The 16,984-nt window shown below is 39.3% G+C and overlaps 1 protein-coding gene across 1 annotated transcript; it reads right to left on the minus strand.

Annotated features, from left to right (window-relative positions):
- Window positions 1–374: 374 nt before the first annotated feature.
- LOC129717067 (uncharacterized) lies at window positions 375–1,472 on the minus strand. Its single transcript, XM_055666909.1, has one exon. The coding sequence runs from the start codon at window positions 1,470–1,472 to the stop codon at window positions 375–377; it is 1,098 nt and encodes a 365-aa protein (XP_055522884.1).
- Between the last annotated feature and the right edge of the window lie 15,512 nt (window positions 1,473–16,984).

Raw genomic sequence — 16,984 nt, forward strand, 5'->3', positions numbered from 1 at the left:
TTTATTAGTGCTGCTGGTAATCACTTGCAAACGTTTGAACAACTTCTATTAAGCTAGAGTTCCACTGATGAATAAGTACATGAACAAAGAATACTGCAACGTTTGTTCAACAAATAGTTCAACGTGTTGTTTATTCAGCATCGAGTGCTTTAACACTGCTTTTGTTCCACATTTGCTCTCATAACAGCTTCCAAATTGTTTCTTTGGAGTACACGTCGGAAAGGGGGTCTTCTGTTTCGTCAATTGGAATAAGGCAGAAGTTTTTGGGGCATCATCTTCGTTCATCAGTGGCTTTTCAGCAGTCTCGATGAACATAGATTCCCAAGCGTTCAAATGTGAAGGTTTTCTGACACATTTTTTCAGTTTTGCGTTTCTCAGTCTATCACATGGTTGTTCTCCTTAGAATGGACGGCCACGCTGGATTCGTTGGGTCTATCGTTATCAACAGCGTTTTTATGTTCTTTTAATTGGACTTTAAATTTCCTGCGGGTTTGGCCAATGTATATTGCAGGGTAACTTTTACATGGGATCTCGTAGATGCCCGACATTTCGTCCCTCGAAATTTTATCTTTTAAAGAACATAAGAGGTCCTTCAGCGTATGGTTACTCTTATACGCTGTCCGAAATCCATGCTGCTTCAGATCGTTTTGAATTGTGTTGGTCAGTTTTGGAAAGAACGGTAAACTTATTCTTTTAATCTCCTCCTTCTCTGGTTCTAATGTTGTAGCGTTTCGTCGATGTCTTTTCCTTTCATGTTTCCGGTGTATTTTGTTCACGAACTCTTCATCGTAACCATTTAAATCGGCCGCTTCATGGATCTTCTTCCTTTCTGCTTCGAAGTCCTCTTTCTCCATCGGTATGCTGTATACCCGATGTGCCATCGCATGAAACGCGGCTTGTTTTTGGGAGCCGTAGTGGTTAGAATCGCATGTGATGTACCGGTCGGTTGACGTCGGTTTTCGGTAAACGCTGAGCTTTACGGAATTGTCCTCTTTCCTGGTAATAGTTAAGTCCAGGAAAGGGAGATTTCCTACCGACTCTTTCTCCACCGTGAACTTTATTGAACTATGTTTGGAGTTCAACAACTCAAGTGTTTGTGCTAGATGTCGTTCTTTCACAGTGGCAAAAATATCGTCAACATACCTCCACCAAACACGAGGGAAAAGTCTCTCTTTTTCTAGATCCACTTCAAAATCGCTCATGAACATATTAGCCAAAAGGGGTGACAGTTTAATACCCATGCTGAGTCCAAAGGTTTGCTTATAGAACTTACCTCTAAACGTAAAGAAGTTCTGATTCATGCAAACCTCTGCCACGGTAAGGTAGGCCTCGACGTGGTTTGGTGGTACTCGGTAGCGTTCATCAAACGACACTAATATTTCACCTCGTCGCAACTCCAAGCCCTTCAAATTTTCCACCAAATCAACGGAATAATTCACACTTTTCCCGTGAATCACCGGGTACCGTTTCATTTCGTCAACTAGCCATGCTGCCCCATGCCATGCTTCTCTGTCGGTGTGCAAATGTTGGAGGAGATAGGCCTCATTGCCACCGGATTTTTGTGGATCTTCGGGAGGCAATATAATGAAGCCACTTTCGAGTTCGGAACATAAAACTTTCTCTCAAGTTTAGTCTCTCCCATCAAATGGGCCGTGCTCTATTAGCCTCCTCGATCAAGTTGTTGAGAGGATCTTTTGGTTTTCCGTTTTTGAATTGATTCTCCTGGTATGGACCGGATTTAATCATGTCTAAAACTCTGGTCCCCACACGGGGACCGAAACCGGTCGACTTAAAAGGTAATTTTTTGTTGTCCTTTTACGTTTGTAAGAACAATAAGTGTTGTGTCCGTTAGCGCGTCGCGTTTTTATGTGATTAATACAGTTCTTACGTTAGCACTAAATCGAAAAATGAGAGTCATTTTTTGACGTCTTAGAACAACTGAAAAAAATGATTAAAATTCAACTTAGCCACTGAGTAGCCCAGAGTGAGCGTGTGCACCAGAGTCTATGTTTATAATAAGAGTCCCGCTAAGATGAAACCAAAGGAAACAAATCAGTGTCAAACGAGGGTACCAATCGAGCAATGTAAATAAACAAGGTGATAATGTTCACGCTCGTTCAATTTTACTCTAAATTGGTTAGAAAGTACTCACATTCGTATTTTGATTCAAAATGTCAAAAAATGAGTAATATTGATTAACGAAACTGAGTAACTTTCACCCAGTTTCCGTATTTTTTTGTTTTGCTCACTTTTGGGTAACCGTTCATTTTATATCAGTTTGCTGTAAACAAAAGCTACGCATTTAACAGTTCCTTGTTTGTTTCGCTTATTCGTACATGGATTTGGTTTTGAAAGTAGTGCAACGAATAGTTTACAATAAAATAAAAATCCGCTCTTTGATATATGAGCCACAAGTCAAATAAGTGTGTGCTGCAGTTGTGAGGGAACGAAACGCGAAGAATGAGTGCATAAAAACATCGAACACGTCCGCTTGTTCGCTTGATCAAGCTATTTGAGTGGTCAGATCTATATTCATAAATCATGGATGAGACGGTAATGCTAATTCTTTTTGTAATACTAGTGTGATAGGCCAGTTAGCAGCTGTGATCTCGCTGTCGGTCTGTCTTCCTTCGCGTCTCGATCTCAACTCAACAATCCCTTCTCTATGCGCACACAATCATTCCCCCGCTCTCTGATATGTTCTCTCACTCACATTAAATCCAGGTCTTTCTCTATCACGCAGTGCCCGTCACTGAACACCTGTCATAACGTAACGAACCATCGTTACATCCCTCCTTTTTTTTAGATCAATAATATGGCACCAATGAATTGATTTCATTTCGAATGAAACGTCCTAAGTGATTCATTTGGAGTATGGTAAGGTTTATTATTCAGTAAAACCTGTTTGAGTTTTAATAGGAAGTTATCTTAGTTTTAAAACCGTTATCAGGTTTATTAACAGTTAAAGTATGTAATCTTTATACTTATCTGGTTGTTTGCGAATTCTGTGGTGCCGTGCATTGGTGCTGATCTCCTCCGAACTCTCATTTGGAATGTCAGCCGTTTCCGGGACTGGCTCGTCTGGCTCCTCGCTGTTAGTGCTGGTTCCCTGCTCAGACGCTCGTGGACCGTTGCTTAGTTTTTTTCAGATGTGTGCTGTTTCTCACATATACTTTGCCGGATTCCTTTGATTGCACTTTTATTGCTCCGTTATTCACATCCATGACTACAAATTCTTCCTCGTGAAAGTTGGGTTGGGTAGAGCCCAATTTCAAATTTCTCATTAGTACTGTATCTCCCCTTCCCAAATCATGTTCTTTCGTGTGTCTTTGTTGGTTTACTCGTTGTGCGTGATATTCCTTTTTGCTCATGTCTTTATCCCTTGCTGCTTCCCATCTCAAACTGGGTGGATTTTGAATGGATGGAATTCTGCTCCTGAGTTCTCGATTGAACATCATTTGACTGGGTGATAATCCAGTAGCCTCTTGTGGTGTCGTATGGTATAAAACTAGGTATTCGTACAAATCCGTTTTTGTTTCCTGATCCAATTTGTTTCCTGAATCAGGCTGATTTTAATACGCCTTCCAAGTGTACGCCTTTCAACGGCCCCGTTTTGTTCGGGCCAATACGGAGTAGTTAAATTCAAGTGGATTCCATAACTGACACAAAAATTTTGGAATTCGGCCGCTCTAAATTGCGGTCTATTGTCAGATGTCAATGATCTAGGGATCCCGAAAGCGCTAAACATCTTGAGTAATGCCATAATGACATGTTGAGCAGTGGCCGGTTTCATTGGTTCAATTTGAATTAATCGAGTAGTATAACAAACGACAACTAATAGTGACACATCGTCAGGGAGTCCTTCTTTAAAATCAATGGCCAGATCTTGCCATGGCTCCGTCGGGATTCGACGGTGAATTGGATCCGGTTTGTCTGGTAGAGCTGTCATTTTACACAGTTTACAGCTGCGAACAAATGTATCGACCATTTTATCCATTGATGGCTCGCAACAAGGCTTTCATTGACGTACATCCTTCATGTCCAGTATGGGCAAGGTTCACTACTTTTTCTCTCAAGCTCTTTGGTTTTATGATCCTGTCACCTCGTAGGATAATATCACCGTAGGTCGTTAAATCAGTTTTGATTGTTGCTATTTTATACTCATTAGGTACATTTTCCCAAACACCCGAGTACAATGCCTCTTTCACAGATTGTAGTTCGTCGTCTGAAAGTGTCTCTTTTTCTATTTCTTCAATAGAGATTGCTACAGGTCTAACTTCTTCGGACAGCCAGGCAATTATGTCTGCTTCTCGGGCGTTGATGGACTTACTCTGGGATAGTCTCGATAAGGCATCAGCTAAATTTTGGTCTCCAGGCTCGTACCTCACTGAGGAGTCAAAGCTCTGTAGACGCAACACCCAACGTTCCATTCTTGCTGATGGTTTTGACTGTACCCGGTTGAACAGGTATTCTAGCGGTTTGCAATCCGTTATCAAGGTGAAACGAAGACCATATAGGTATACAAACAACTTCTCCATAGCCCATACTATTGCGTAACACTCCTTCTCGGTTTGGCAGTATTTTTTCTCGTGATCCACCAAACTTTTGAAAATACAACAGATAGTTCGCGATTCTCCATTTTTAACCTGTATTAAAATCGCTCCCAATCCAAATGGGCATCCGTAACTAATAATGTTTCATCTTGAGGGTAAAAAAACCCGATAGTGTCAACTTTTGAGAGGATCGCTTTTAATTTGTCCGATTCGGCCGAATGTTTATCGTTCCATTTGAATGGGCAGTCTTTGATGAGAAGTGTACGCATGTTGAAAGTTAAGGCTGCTAAGTTAGGAAGAAACTTTCCAAGGAAGTTTAGTAAACCTAGCAATGACCGTAACTCTGATACATTTGCCGGCGGACATCAACCTACAGAACCGATAAACGCCACTCCGAGCCACAAAAGTAGTTATACTTCGACTAGCAGAATCCAACTCCAAATGGTAATAAGCGGACTCCAAATCTATTTTTGATAATTTTGCAACCTTCGAGAAGCAGCAAAAACATAAATTAACTATTTAGCATATTTATTTATGATTATAAACATGTTGCATATCTTACCTTCGTGATTGAGATCATAGTGTCGTCAATATTCGGCATTGGGTAGTCTCTCTTGACCGCCTTATTAGCAGCTCGCATGTCGACGCAAAGTCGAATCTTACCATCCGCTTTCCGCACTGGTACTAACGGTGACACCCAGGTTAGTGGTCCTTCTGCTCGTTCGATGATGTTCTTCTCCAGTAATTCCAGAATCGTCTCCTCTACGTTGGCCTCCATTGTCACCGGAAGTCTCCGCGCGACTTGAACGACTGGTCGAACAGATGTATCGATCTGGATTTTGAGACACACTCCAGGAACCTTCGGAAAATCTGTTCCTTTCTCTGTTGCTATTTCCTGTGATACATGATTGACTGCATATCCGATCTTCAGCACTCCTAGGGCAAAAGCTGTGCTTTTACTCAAAAGGTTGGTCTGTCCCTTAGGGGCTACCAAGAAATGAGTCCATACTCCGGAATCTTCTCCGGGAACTTTGACTTCTGTCTCGAAAACAGTATCGAACATTATTTTTTGGTTGGACGCAAAAGACTTGAGATTTATTTTGTTATCAGGCATTCTTTCATTGATCATCTTCGCTCGTTGCTGCTTAAGATGTTCGAAAGTAGCACTGTTGATAATATTGGCCGGAGAGCCCGAATCTATCAAGAAGTCGATAGTGATTCCTCCAATGTCCAAAGCTAAAACTTCATCGAGTTCTCGATTAGTTCCAACAAAGAAAACGGTTCTGTCAGTCAGTTTTTCAGACGATATAGCATAGACCCTCTTCGGCAGCGGCTGTCCCTGTGATGTGGATGTTTCTCTCTTCCGTTTTCGGCAGAACTTGATAAAATGACCTTTAGATTTGCATCCATGACAAATCACATTTTTCGCTGCACATTTGTCGGTGTCTCGTGCTATGTGTCCGGTTTGGTTACAATTGTAGCATCGACGGCCTGTGTTTGCTTTATTTACTGAATTTGAGTTTGAAGTTTGCTTTGACATAAATTTTCCGTTCACTCGGTGTACTATACTTTCTGTAAACGACGAGGAAGGTTTTTCGTAAACTTTTGTTTGCTTTTGAACCTCTTCGAGTGTTTTCCCTAGCGTAATCATTTCGTTTAAAGGGAGATCATTCGTGAGGAGTTTTTTTCGCAGCTCCTCTGATCGACAGCCTTCAATTACTTGGTCTACCATTACGTCGTCCATGTCAGCAAACATGCACCGGGTTGCCTGGGCCTGTAGTCTGAAAATGTACTCTTCGAATATTTCATTTTCGTTTTGTTTGATTCCGCGGAAAACCTGTCGTTCGAATCTTTTGTTGCCTTGTGGTGCGAAGTACTGATCCAGAGAGAGAATCGCAGATTCATATTGAAGAACAACACTTGGAACAACGTTCCCTTCTGCATCGTTCCGTGCAGGTTCAATAACTTGCCATTTCGAGATCTTGTCATAATAGGCTTGTAAATCAAGTCCCCCGACAACCAGAAGTAGATCCAATTTTTCTCCATCTTCATGTGTTTTGTTTACCTTCAAATATAGTTCGAAAGCGCGTTTCCATATTATCCAATCGTTTCGAGGATCCGTACCGACTTCGAAGGGAGGCATAACAGCCGCATCTAAATAAATAAAAAAAATGTAACAACCAAAAAAAAAAAACAGTCCATTCACTAATCTGATTAAGGACGTAACAAATAATCGTCTTTTTTGTATTATTTATTCTGTTTTTTAGGATTTGTACCGAACCAATATCCATTTTTTTACGAAACAGAAGTTCCTGCACGAAATGAACTATCTTTTAACCGAATTATATGTCAATAAATCTAGCACTCATCATACCGTAAAAAAAACTTTACGGAAACTATATGAAACAGATTGCCATTGACTAAACAATCGATCCTCGCACTAAACAGACTACAATTGCACGAAGCGAACTATCCTCGCACAAAGCCGACTTTTGATTTCACGTAGCGCTTTTATTTATGCACGAAGCAAACTCTATTTGCGCGAAGTCAACCTAATTACACGTAGTCAACTTAATCTTGCACAAAGTGGACACATCATTGCACGAAGCCAACTCAATTTCAAGTAGCCAGCTCACTATTGCACGTAGCAAACTCCAATTGCACGAAGCCAACTTATTTGCACCTAGCAACCTGGTTATTGCACGAAGCAGACTCATCCTTGCCGGAGCACCTCCGATTGCACGCAGCAATAATTCGTCACATGAACGCACCTGTCACAAAACGAACATTGATTGCACGAAATACATTTCCAGTTCCATTTAGCACTTCTTTCCACCTCTGGATAACAAACCTTAAGTAGAATATACATTTTCGTTTCCCCAGCATGGATAAGAAGACAAAAAAATGCGTTGCTGATTTTTTCTCTACACAATCGAGAAACTTATTCATCCCCAAACTCTACTGAATAGCAGCCAAATCAAGTTCAAACAAACCTTCTTTTTTTCACCCGATTCTAACTATATGGTTTCTTTTACGAATCCGCCATCTTATTTTGCTAGCGTTCCGCCACGCAGAATTTTTTTCCAAGCAGAAGGCTTTTTTTTTCTACGATTCGCCACCATTTCGCTGAATTTCCTATAAAAATTCACTCTTTGCTGTACTGCACGCTTAATTTGTATCCACTTTTTAGTTGCTCACAACAGTTTTCCATTTTCCGATTTCACAATTTTCACTTACCGATTTTCATCGTCGCCATTGTGATAGGCCAGTTAGCAGCTGTGATCTCGCTGTCGGTCTGTCTTCCTTCGCGTCTCGATTAGTGGTGGGCGATCCGCTCATGAACTGATCGAAAGAACTAGCTCTTTTAGGTGAGCGAGTGAGCCACCGCTCAGAATTTTCCTGCGGTGGCTCACCAGTTCACTGATTGCGGAGCTTACTGAACTGACTGAACTGGCTGCAAGAAAGAACCGAAAGAACGAAAAAGATCAGTGAGCGAAAGATTTCAATGAGAAAGCAAATCGGTGGAAGCCGATCCGCTCATACACTGATTCAAGAACTAGGTAGCTCTTTCAGTCGAACGAATGAGCTGGTCTATTGACCAACACATTAGAACGAGGAAGAAAACGCTGACGACTGTAGGTAGAAAGGGCAAAAGTGAACTGTATTTACAATTCAATGTTTTGTCTGTTTCTTATGAGGTTCAACGTAAGTGGGAAAAGGTATTCGATAATTTTTCAACTTTTTATACGTTTATCGCACGGAATGTGCTGATGATGTGTAAGTTCATTGATGAAGCGATACCAGATGGGCCATTTTTTCTGCAAAACGTAGCTTTTTGGGATCTGTGTGCCAATTTATGATTAACAGCAGATATGCAGTTTTCCTCAGAATGAGTGCAGATTTTTGCTCAAGCCAATTTTTTTCCCAATTCGAAGTAGATATTTTTCTGATTTCAGGCTGATGTAATTTGGTAGCTACATATATTTTATAGAACATCTGGCATCTTTGTTTCGATGTTCCTTTTTTCCAAATTGAATTTGAATTTTTTCGACTGCAAAACGTGTATGCTAATCATTTATTTGTGGAAACCCAGTTATTATTTCGAAAAACATTACTCGCTATCATCGTTCATTCAATACGAACAGTATCAGCTCGCGTCTCAATCTCAACGAGAAAGGTTTTGCGTTTACATTTAATCGGTAATTTTCAGCTTGAACTGGGTAACTAAGTTTGTGTAGTACTACGCGTTCAAAATAAATTTTTCAGATAACACCGTTTGTGAGCGGACACTAAGTTCATTTTACCATCGAAAAAGAAGTGGGTAAACACTTGTTGAGTTCAAGACTCTTTTAGAAAATTAATAAGCATTTTTCAGGCATGCAAGGAAGAACCTCCAGCGACATCTGGTACCATTTCACCAGAGAAAAGGGAAAGGGCGTATGTCGGTACTGCAAGGCGACAATTTCCATGTCTTCAGGCTCCACGTCGAACTTAAAGCGTCACATGAATGGAAAGCATCCGTTTGTTCCATTGAACAGGGGAGATACTAGGGCGGTGCAAACTGTGCCATCAGCTGTTGCTGATAAGGATGGCGATGCTGTTACGAGTCAGGATATTGAAAACAGAGAAACAGTGCAAGAGCTTCGCATGGGTGAAGCTGTCGAACAAGTTTTTCCGACAACTTCTTCCCAGCCTCCGCAATCGTCAATGACGCGTTTTGTAAATGTGATAAAACGATTGCCGGTTCAAAAAAGTAGAACGATTGATGTGCAGCTGCTTAAAATGATATGTAAAGAATATCACCCATTTTCACTAGTCGAGGATAAAGAGTTCGTAAGATTTGTGGAGCTCCTGAACTCATCGTTTACCCTTCCCAGTCGCAAAACTTAGTCTCACAGTTTACTGCCTGCTGTGCATAAAGAATCGTTTGAGAAAGTGAAGAGCGAGTTAATCGATAGGCAAGCAATATGCTTGACCAGCGATGGATGGACAAGTGTTACAAATACCGGTTTCTACGCATTAACTGCCCATTTCATTGACAAAAACGGAGAAACGAAGTCATATCTCCTCGAATGCTCCGAATTCACTCCTAAGCACACGGCAGAAAACATTGCAGAATGGATTTCGAACGTTCTCCGAAAGTTTGAAATTGAGTACAAAATTACCGCAATTGTTACAGATAACGCAACGAATATGCGGGCGACTGCCAACATTTTGAAAATTAGGCATGTTAGATGTTTCGCTCATTCGCTCTATCTGGTTGTTCAGAATGCCATTGCTAATTCGGTTGCAGAAGTAGTTGAAAAATGCAAAGGCATAGTTGAAGAAAAGTAGTCATGCTTCCGCTAAATTGCGCGAAATGCAAGTGAAGCTGGGTCAAAAAGATTTGAAGCTCAAGCAGGTTGTAGTTACTCGCTAGAATTCCACATTCGATATGTTGGAACGTTTGATACGTAGTAAGGAAGCAATAGTGTCTACACTTGCCTTACTAGATTCGTCGCGATGCGCATTGGAAACTGATGATTGGGAAATAATACGCCAAAGCATGGAAGTTCTTCGACCGTTCAATGATGTAACTACTGAGATTTCGTCAGAGAAAACGGTGTCACTTTCGAAAACAACAGTTATGGCACGATTACTGAGTAGGCAATTACGTTACTCAGATTCTGCTTTCTCGCGAGTAAAAAAACTAATAACTGAATTGGGAGAGGGTCTAAAAGCACGGTTTGGTGAGAGAGAATCGAACGAGTTGATTTCTCAGGCTATTCTCCTTGATCCACGCTTTCGGAAACAGGGCTTTGGTGACGACCAAAAATACAGAGTAGCGTACCAAACTCTGATACAAAAAATACGGCAGCTTCCCTCAGCCTCAAACGAAGGACCACAGCTCGTGGAACCAGAACCGCAAAGCTCAACGACTCATTCAACTCTTTGGGAACAGTTCGATGAGCAGGTTAGGTTAGGTTAGCAGACTGCAGGGAAAATCTGATCCGACATCGGCTAGCATTGTAGAGCTAGATAAATTTTTGGCTGAGCCATACTTGCATCGAACTGGTGACCCACTGGCTTGGTGGGAGACGAGAAAGCATATGTACCCAAAACTCCACCAAATAATGCTGCGAAGATTATGTATTCCTGCAACATCGGTGCCTTGTGAAAGGATATTTTCCAAAACAGGACAGCTGGTGACGGAAAAACGAAGCAGATTAAGCAGTAAACACATCGCTGAAATGATTTTTGTTAACGCCAATGCTATTTAATTTATTTTGCCATTACTGTATCGCTAAAAATAATACTACTTTTATAATACATGTTTTGTTTGTTAAAACTAAAACAAATCAGTTTGTCTAAAAATATCCGAAATGCCTTTTAATATTACAAACCTTTAAGCCCAATGTTCATGGAGCTCGACTTAATATTCTCAGAAATAATTAAACTGACTCCGGCTTCATTTTCACTTTGCTTGTAAAAAAGTTATCAACATTTCCGATACAAAATAACAGGAGGTTATATTTATCCTTAAATTATCAGGTACTTGTTTTCTTACATTAAAAGTAGATTTTAAAAACGAAAATAAACAAATATAAACTGGACTGCACTCAAATATAAATAATAGCGTAGCATCAACCGGTTCAAAAACAGTTTTCAAAAGAAATTTTGGCCCACACGTCGCCACTTGATTAGTTACATAGTATTATCTTTTGATATTTGAAACGTAGGTATATTTTGTCCATAATAATCCATCCATCTGATCTGTCTGCACTTATTACTCCGGGGTGCCTCATGACAGAGCAGCAATCTTCCGCCAGCGAAAAAATTCTCCATACTTGCAATCGGCAACGATTCCTTCCTGCCGACACTTAAACGCATCCACTGATTGCAATTATAAGCTGAAAAGAAGGTCAAATCATAACTTCTCCGTCGTTTCAAAGCTTAGATAACACAAGATATACCTTCCATGTAAACAGGCTTCAGCAGGGCCGCTCGACGATCTTCTAATTCTTTTTGCATTCATCTTGAATATATTTTTAACCAATATCGACGTATTAATTGAGCAACCAATTAATCCAGCTCCACGGGGACGAAAGATATTGTTTAATAACAATTAACCAACTTAACTATTAAACCCGTAGTTTCAATTTTGCGAAACTATCCAACTCACTTTTGGTGTTAGTAATATTTATTAATTATTCATATTTCACTTTATTCAAACTGTCCAATTTGCGATTCTCTTTTCGGTAAAATAATAAAACCCCGAAACCATTTAAACTTGGATAAAACGGAAATATTTGTTCAATTTTTCAAAGCAAAATGAACCGAAGTGAAAATTTGACAGCTTTGTTGATATTGTTGTTGACTTAATGCAAAACAGAGAGAGCGTTACATGTGTGTGAGCGAGTGAATCATTCGAAAGAACTAGCTCACTTCAGTGAGCGGATCGATTCAGAGTCACTCACTCAACTGAACCATTTTGCCCACCACTAGTCTCGATCTCAACTCAACAATCCCTTCTCTATGCGCACACAATCATTCCCCCGCTCTCTGATATGTTCTCTCACTCACACTAAATCCAGGTATTTCTCTATCACGCAGTGCCCGTCACTGAACACCTGTCATAACGTAACGAACCATCGTTACAACTAGTTGGTTCCTGTATAGCTGGAAGTATACTATTTATCGTGATACTGTTAGAGGAAAAACTAAAAATGTGTATATGTTTGGTGCTAGGTTGTTGGTGGGAACAGTCCTTACAGTCATAATACCAGAAGGAATTCATTCCTTGTACGATGGAAGCTCGGATGGAAGCAATCTTGAAGTTAAATACGTGGGCACCTCTCTAACACCGGACAATAAACACAGCGCTGGTTTGTCCACATTTGGGCTCTCCCTAGTGCTGGGCTTTGTCTCCATGATACTTGCACCGAGTTGTAGCTTTTTTACGCGAAGCAATCTGAAAGATGGTAATAATATAAAATATTAATAATTAGGTAACTTGATGGGAAATAAATCTTCAACATTTTAACGATTTTTTTCATGTTGTTTTCAAATTTTAATTTCCGAATTTCCTAATGTTTTCTTTTGCGTGGGAAAGTCAATTTAACGAAACTGAGTAACAATTACTCAGTTTGGCTAATTCATGCTTTTTTAAATTAGTAAGTAGTACTGAGAAAATGAGAAGAAAATGAGTAACTACATGGTTACTCTGTTTAGGGTAGATCCACTTTTAACGAAATTGATCAAAATTTACCCAATTTAGAGTAAAAACGGCCGAGTGCGTTAGGAGTGGATGAAAAGTGTTGTAATTGAGCGTAATAAAGAATATGTGTTTTTCCGAAGTTTTACTTACACATTTTAATCCAACATTAAACCTGTACACTGGTTCACTTAAATTTAACAAAACATCACCGGTGCAATCTTACAAAACTGTGTACTTGTGAAGAATTTCAAAACATGATATTCGCTTATGCATGGTGAAAAATAGAACTGTATAGCTCTTGGCAACAAACGGCACAAAAACTGTGTTGCCGAAACGATAGATTTTCTTCGAAAGCAAGTGCAAAACACTTTATAATGTCGTGTCGATTTCTTTCAGTGCACGTGTTGGAGTTGTGACCAGCGTTGCCAGGTATCCAGATTTAGCTGGATTATCCAGATTTTTGAACATGTATCCAGGTAGACAGATTTGATGTCCAATTATCCAGATTTTTCGGGAATGATCCAGATTTTATTTTCTCTGTTCCGCAAAAAGGTCGTCACTTCAAATTTGGCGCGAAATTTTGTAATTTTGTCACCTCAAATTTTACGTACCCCAAGACTTTTATCCAAAGAATTTCTCTTTCACCCCACGAAATGACTTCCAGATTTTTTCCCAAATTTTTTTTTGCCTTTTCCAGATTTTTGAAAAAAAAAGGACCTGGCAACGCTGGTTGTGACGTAGATCTCCACAAACAAGAAAATGCCATTTGGAATTATGTTCCGCATTGTTCAACGACGCAGGTAGGTATTTTCAGCCGTAAACTGTCATAACAAGTGAAAATTTTTCGAAAAAATGTACCGAACACAGATTTTTGGGCGTTATTTTTTGACTTCTAAATCATCACTGTTAACAAAAAAGGAGCCTTTTAAACCCGAGAATCAAACCATCTCCGTACCTTTCTACATAGACCTTCGTACGGTGACGTCACGCACCTGAGTTTGGCAGCTACTGGTAACTTTGTTAACCTTCGGGAGATGCAGTTTTGTTCTTAATAACAGCAGATCATTCCAATTGTGATCAAAATACCCTTCAAATGTTGTGCTTGAGGTGCCAGTACACTAAGACTAATCAAAAATTGAGCAGCATTTTCACTACGCGCGCGATTGATCCATTAGAAAAAAGCAAAAATTTAAAAACGTAAACAAAGTTACCACAAACTGTCAGAAAAGTGAGGTTATCACGCTCACTCTGGACTACTCAGCGGCTGAGTTGAATTTTAATCATTTTTTTCAGTTGTTCGAAGACGTCAAAAAATGAGTATAGAATTAAATCACCCCTTTGGCATCACGCCATGTTTCAAGGGCTAACATCTCAACATATGTGTAAACGAGATAGCATATCACCGCTTCTTTTCATACATCTTTATCTAACTGCTGACAGCGGGCACAAATTAATTTGAGCCCAGGACATGAGTTCACTGTCATGCACTGTTACTCGGTATAGGGATGCCAAAGGCTCGAATTAAATTGATCATGGCGGCAAATTTACTCAAAATTGGGTAACTGCCCAAGAAACAATTCGGAAGCTGTTATGAGAGCAAATGTGTAACAAAAGCAGTATTGAAGCAATCGATGCTGAATAAACAACACGTTGAACTATTTGTTGAACATTCAACAATTCAAGCATTCTTTGTTCATGTACTTATTCAACAGTGGAACTCTAGCTTAACAGAAGTTGTTCAAACGTTTGCAAGTGATTACCAGCAGCACTAGTAAATATGTGCGGCGTTGAAGCGCTTTAAAGGTCTCCATTTATCAGTGGCGTTCTCGCCCAATAAAAGCTATTTGAACGTTTCAAACGGCAACTTCGCAACTATTATTCTGCACGTGTTGTTCAAATGCTGCATATATGCGTTTGAAGTCTTTCAAAGAGCAATTCTTTAGCTCTTATAGACGCGAACGCTAGATCACCGGTTTTATAAAAAATTCTTCTGAACGCGTCGTATGGTGGTTTTATTGCAGTATAAACTTTTTTTTTAACTACTAAAAGATTTAGCAACTTGTGTACTTTCAAATCAACATCAGTGATGCCCCGAAAAAAACTTTTTTATGCTCGGAAACTGAGGAACTCTATGAAAATTCGAACAGCATTTTACAATTATTGAACAACTTTGATTAGACAACAGTCGAACAACAACCGAAATGGAAAATAGAAAATTTCTGTTCAATGGTTGAAATTTTCCAGCACACAGTTGTCTAGAAACGGCGAAGAGGGTTTTAAACAACAACATCAGAATATTTCATTCAATACTTGTTAAACCAGCGTTGAATAGATGCACCGCAAAAAATTTATTAGGTTACTGTTCTGTATGTGTTCGACCTGTCGAATAAAATATCAATGAAACATTTGCTAAGCCGTTGCTCGACTGTTGAAATGCTCTTGTTAAATGCTTGTTTAACCTTGTTTAATAATAGTGTTTACAAACCTTTGTTTCGCGCATTAGAACATACTCATGCAGCTCACGCTGAATAGTAGCGTAAAAAAAGGTTTAATCGACATTAATTCAGCTCTTTTAGCACAAAAAAAAATGCAAAAATGGAGCTCGAATTTTTTGTTGAAATTATTTCTATTAGCTTTATTAGTTTTTTACTTGTGGAAATGATATGGGTGATTTTTCAATTTGTATTAAAAGGCAACAAAAACTATCTTTTGCTGGGCTTCTCTGCTGAGATTCGAACTTGCGATCCATTTCTTGGCTGGCATCGATGAATGCATGTGAGCTAATCTCTGATATGACGTGTGCAGTGTGTAAGGTGAATATGCTTCTAAACGTTCTGGTCTAATAAATGTTGAACAGCCATCATATAACTACTGGAATATAAGCTTCTTGCACGCGGCAGTTGCTGCTTGCAAACAATGGTTTTGTCAAATCAACCGGTACGCTTTGTTTAGAGTTGCGTGCAAGAAGCTTATATTCCAGCAGTTATACAATGCTGTTCAACATTTATTAGATCAGAACGTTTAGAGGCATATTCACTTTTAACACAGCACACGTCATATTACAGATTAGCTCACATGCATTCATCGATGGCAGCCAAGCAATGGATCGCAAGTTCGAATCTCATCAGGGACCCAAAGGGTGGCGTGTGACGATGTTGCCTTCCGATATAAATTAAAATATTTACCCCGTAGTATTTCCAAGTAAAAAAACTAATGAAGTTAATAAGAGGGTTATAATAAAAAATATTACCCCACAAATATGGTTCAACTAATTTCTTCGAACTTTATTTTTACATTTTGTTTGTGCTAAAATAGCTGACTAAATATCGACTAAACGTTTTTTCACGCTACTATTCAGCGTGAGCTGCCTAAGTATATTCTAATACGCGCAACAAACGTTTTCAAACATTATTATTAAACACGCATTCAACAAGAGCATTTCAACAGTCGAGCAAAGGTTTAACAAATGTTTAATAAATATTTTATTCGAACACAGGTCGAACACATACAGAACAGTAGGCTAATAAATGTTTTCTGGTGCATCTATTCAACGCTGGTTTAACAAGTGTTGAATACAATATTCTGCTGTTGTTGCTTAAAACCCTCTTCGCCGTTCCTAAACAACTGTGTGTCGGATAATTTCTTCAAATTCAACTGAACAACCATTTAACAGAAGTTTTTTATTTTCCATTTCGGTTATTGTCCAACTGTAGCCTAATAAAAGTGATCGAGTAAATGTTCAGGCAACAATAATTGTTACTTGGGTGGTGCTTGCGTGTTGTTTTTGTTATTTTATTTTGCAATTAAAAGCAAACAGCAAACCAAGCAAACCGTCCGAAAAAAGGAAGAAATAGAAGTGTTTGAAAATAGTTGTTATCGGTAGGTAATTCATAATTTGAAATAATTGGGTTGTTTAGCTATTCACGGATTTCCGATTTTCATATTTCATCTGAAAGAGTGTGATTTTCTGAGCAAAACGTGATTTTTTAAAACTATATCATTATCCTTCGATTTTTAAATGAAGAATAAAAATTCGCTCTAAATCGCTACAATGACAGTTGGTATATGGGCGAACTGTCATTGTAGCGATTTCGAGCAGATTTCGAGCAGGTTTAAATCGTGATTTAAGAAGCGAAGGACAACGATAGAAAATTTTTTCAAATCACGTTTTATTTAGAAAATGCAGATCTTTCAGATGATATAAAAACCTGATATAGCTAAACCTGGGAGGGAG

The sequence above is a fragment of the Wyeomyia smithii genome, chromosome 1, assembly GCF_029784165.1.
Source record: "Wyeomyia smithii strain HCP4-BCI-WySm-NY-G18 chromosome 1, ASM2978416v1, whole genome shotgun sequence".
In the NCBI taxonomy this organism is placed as follows: Eukaryota; Metazoa; Arthropoda; class Insecta; order Diptera; family Culicidae; genus Wyeomyia; species Wyeomyia smithii.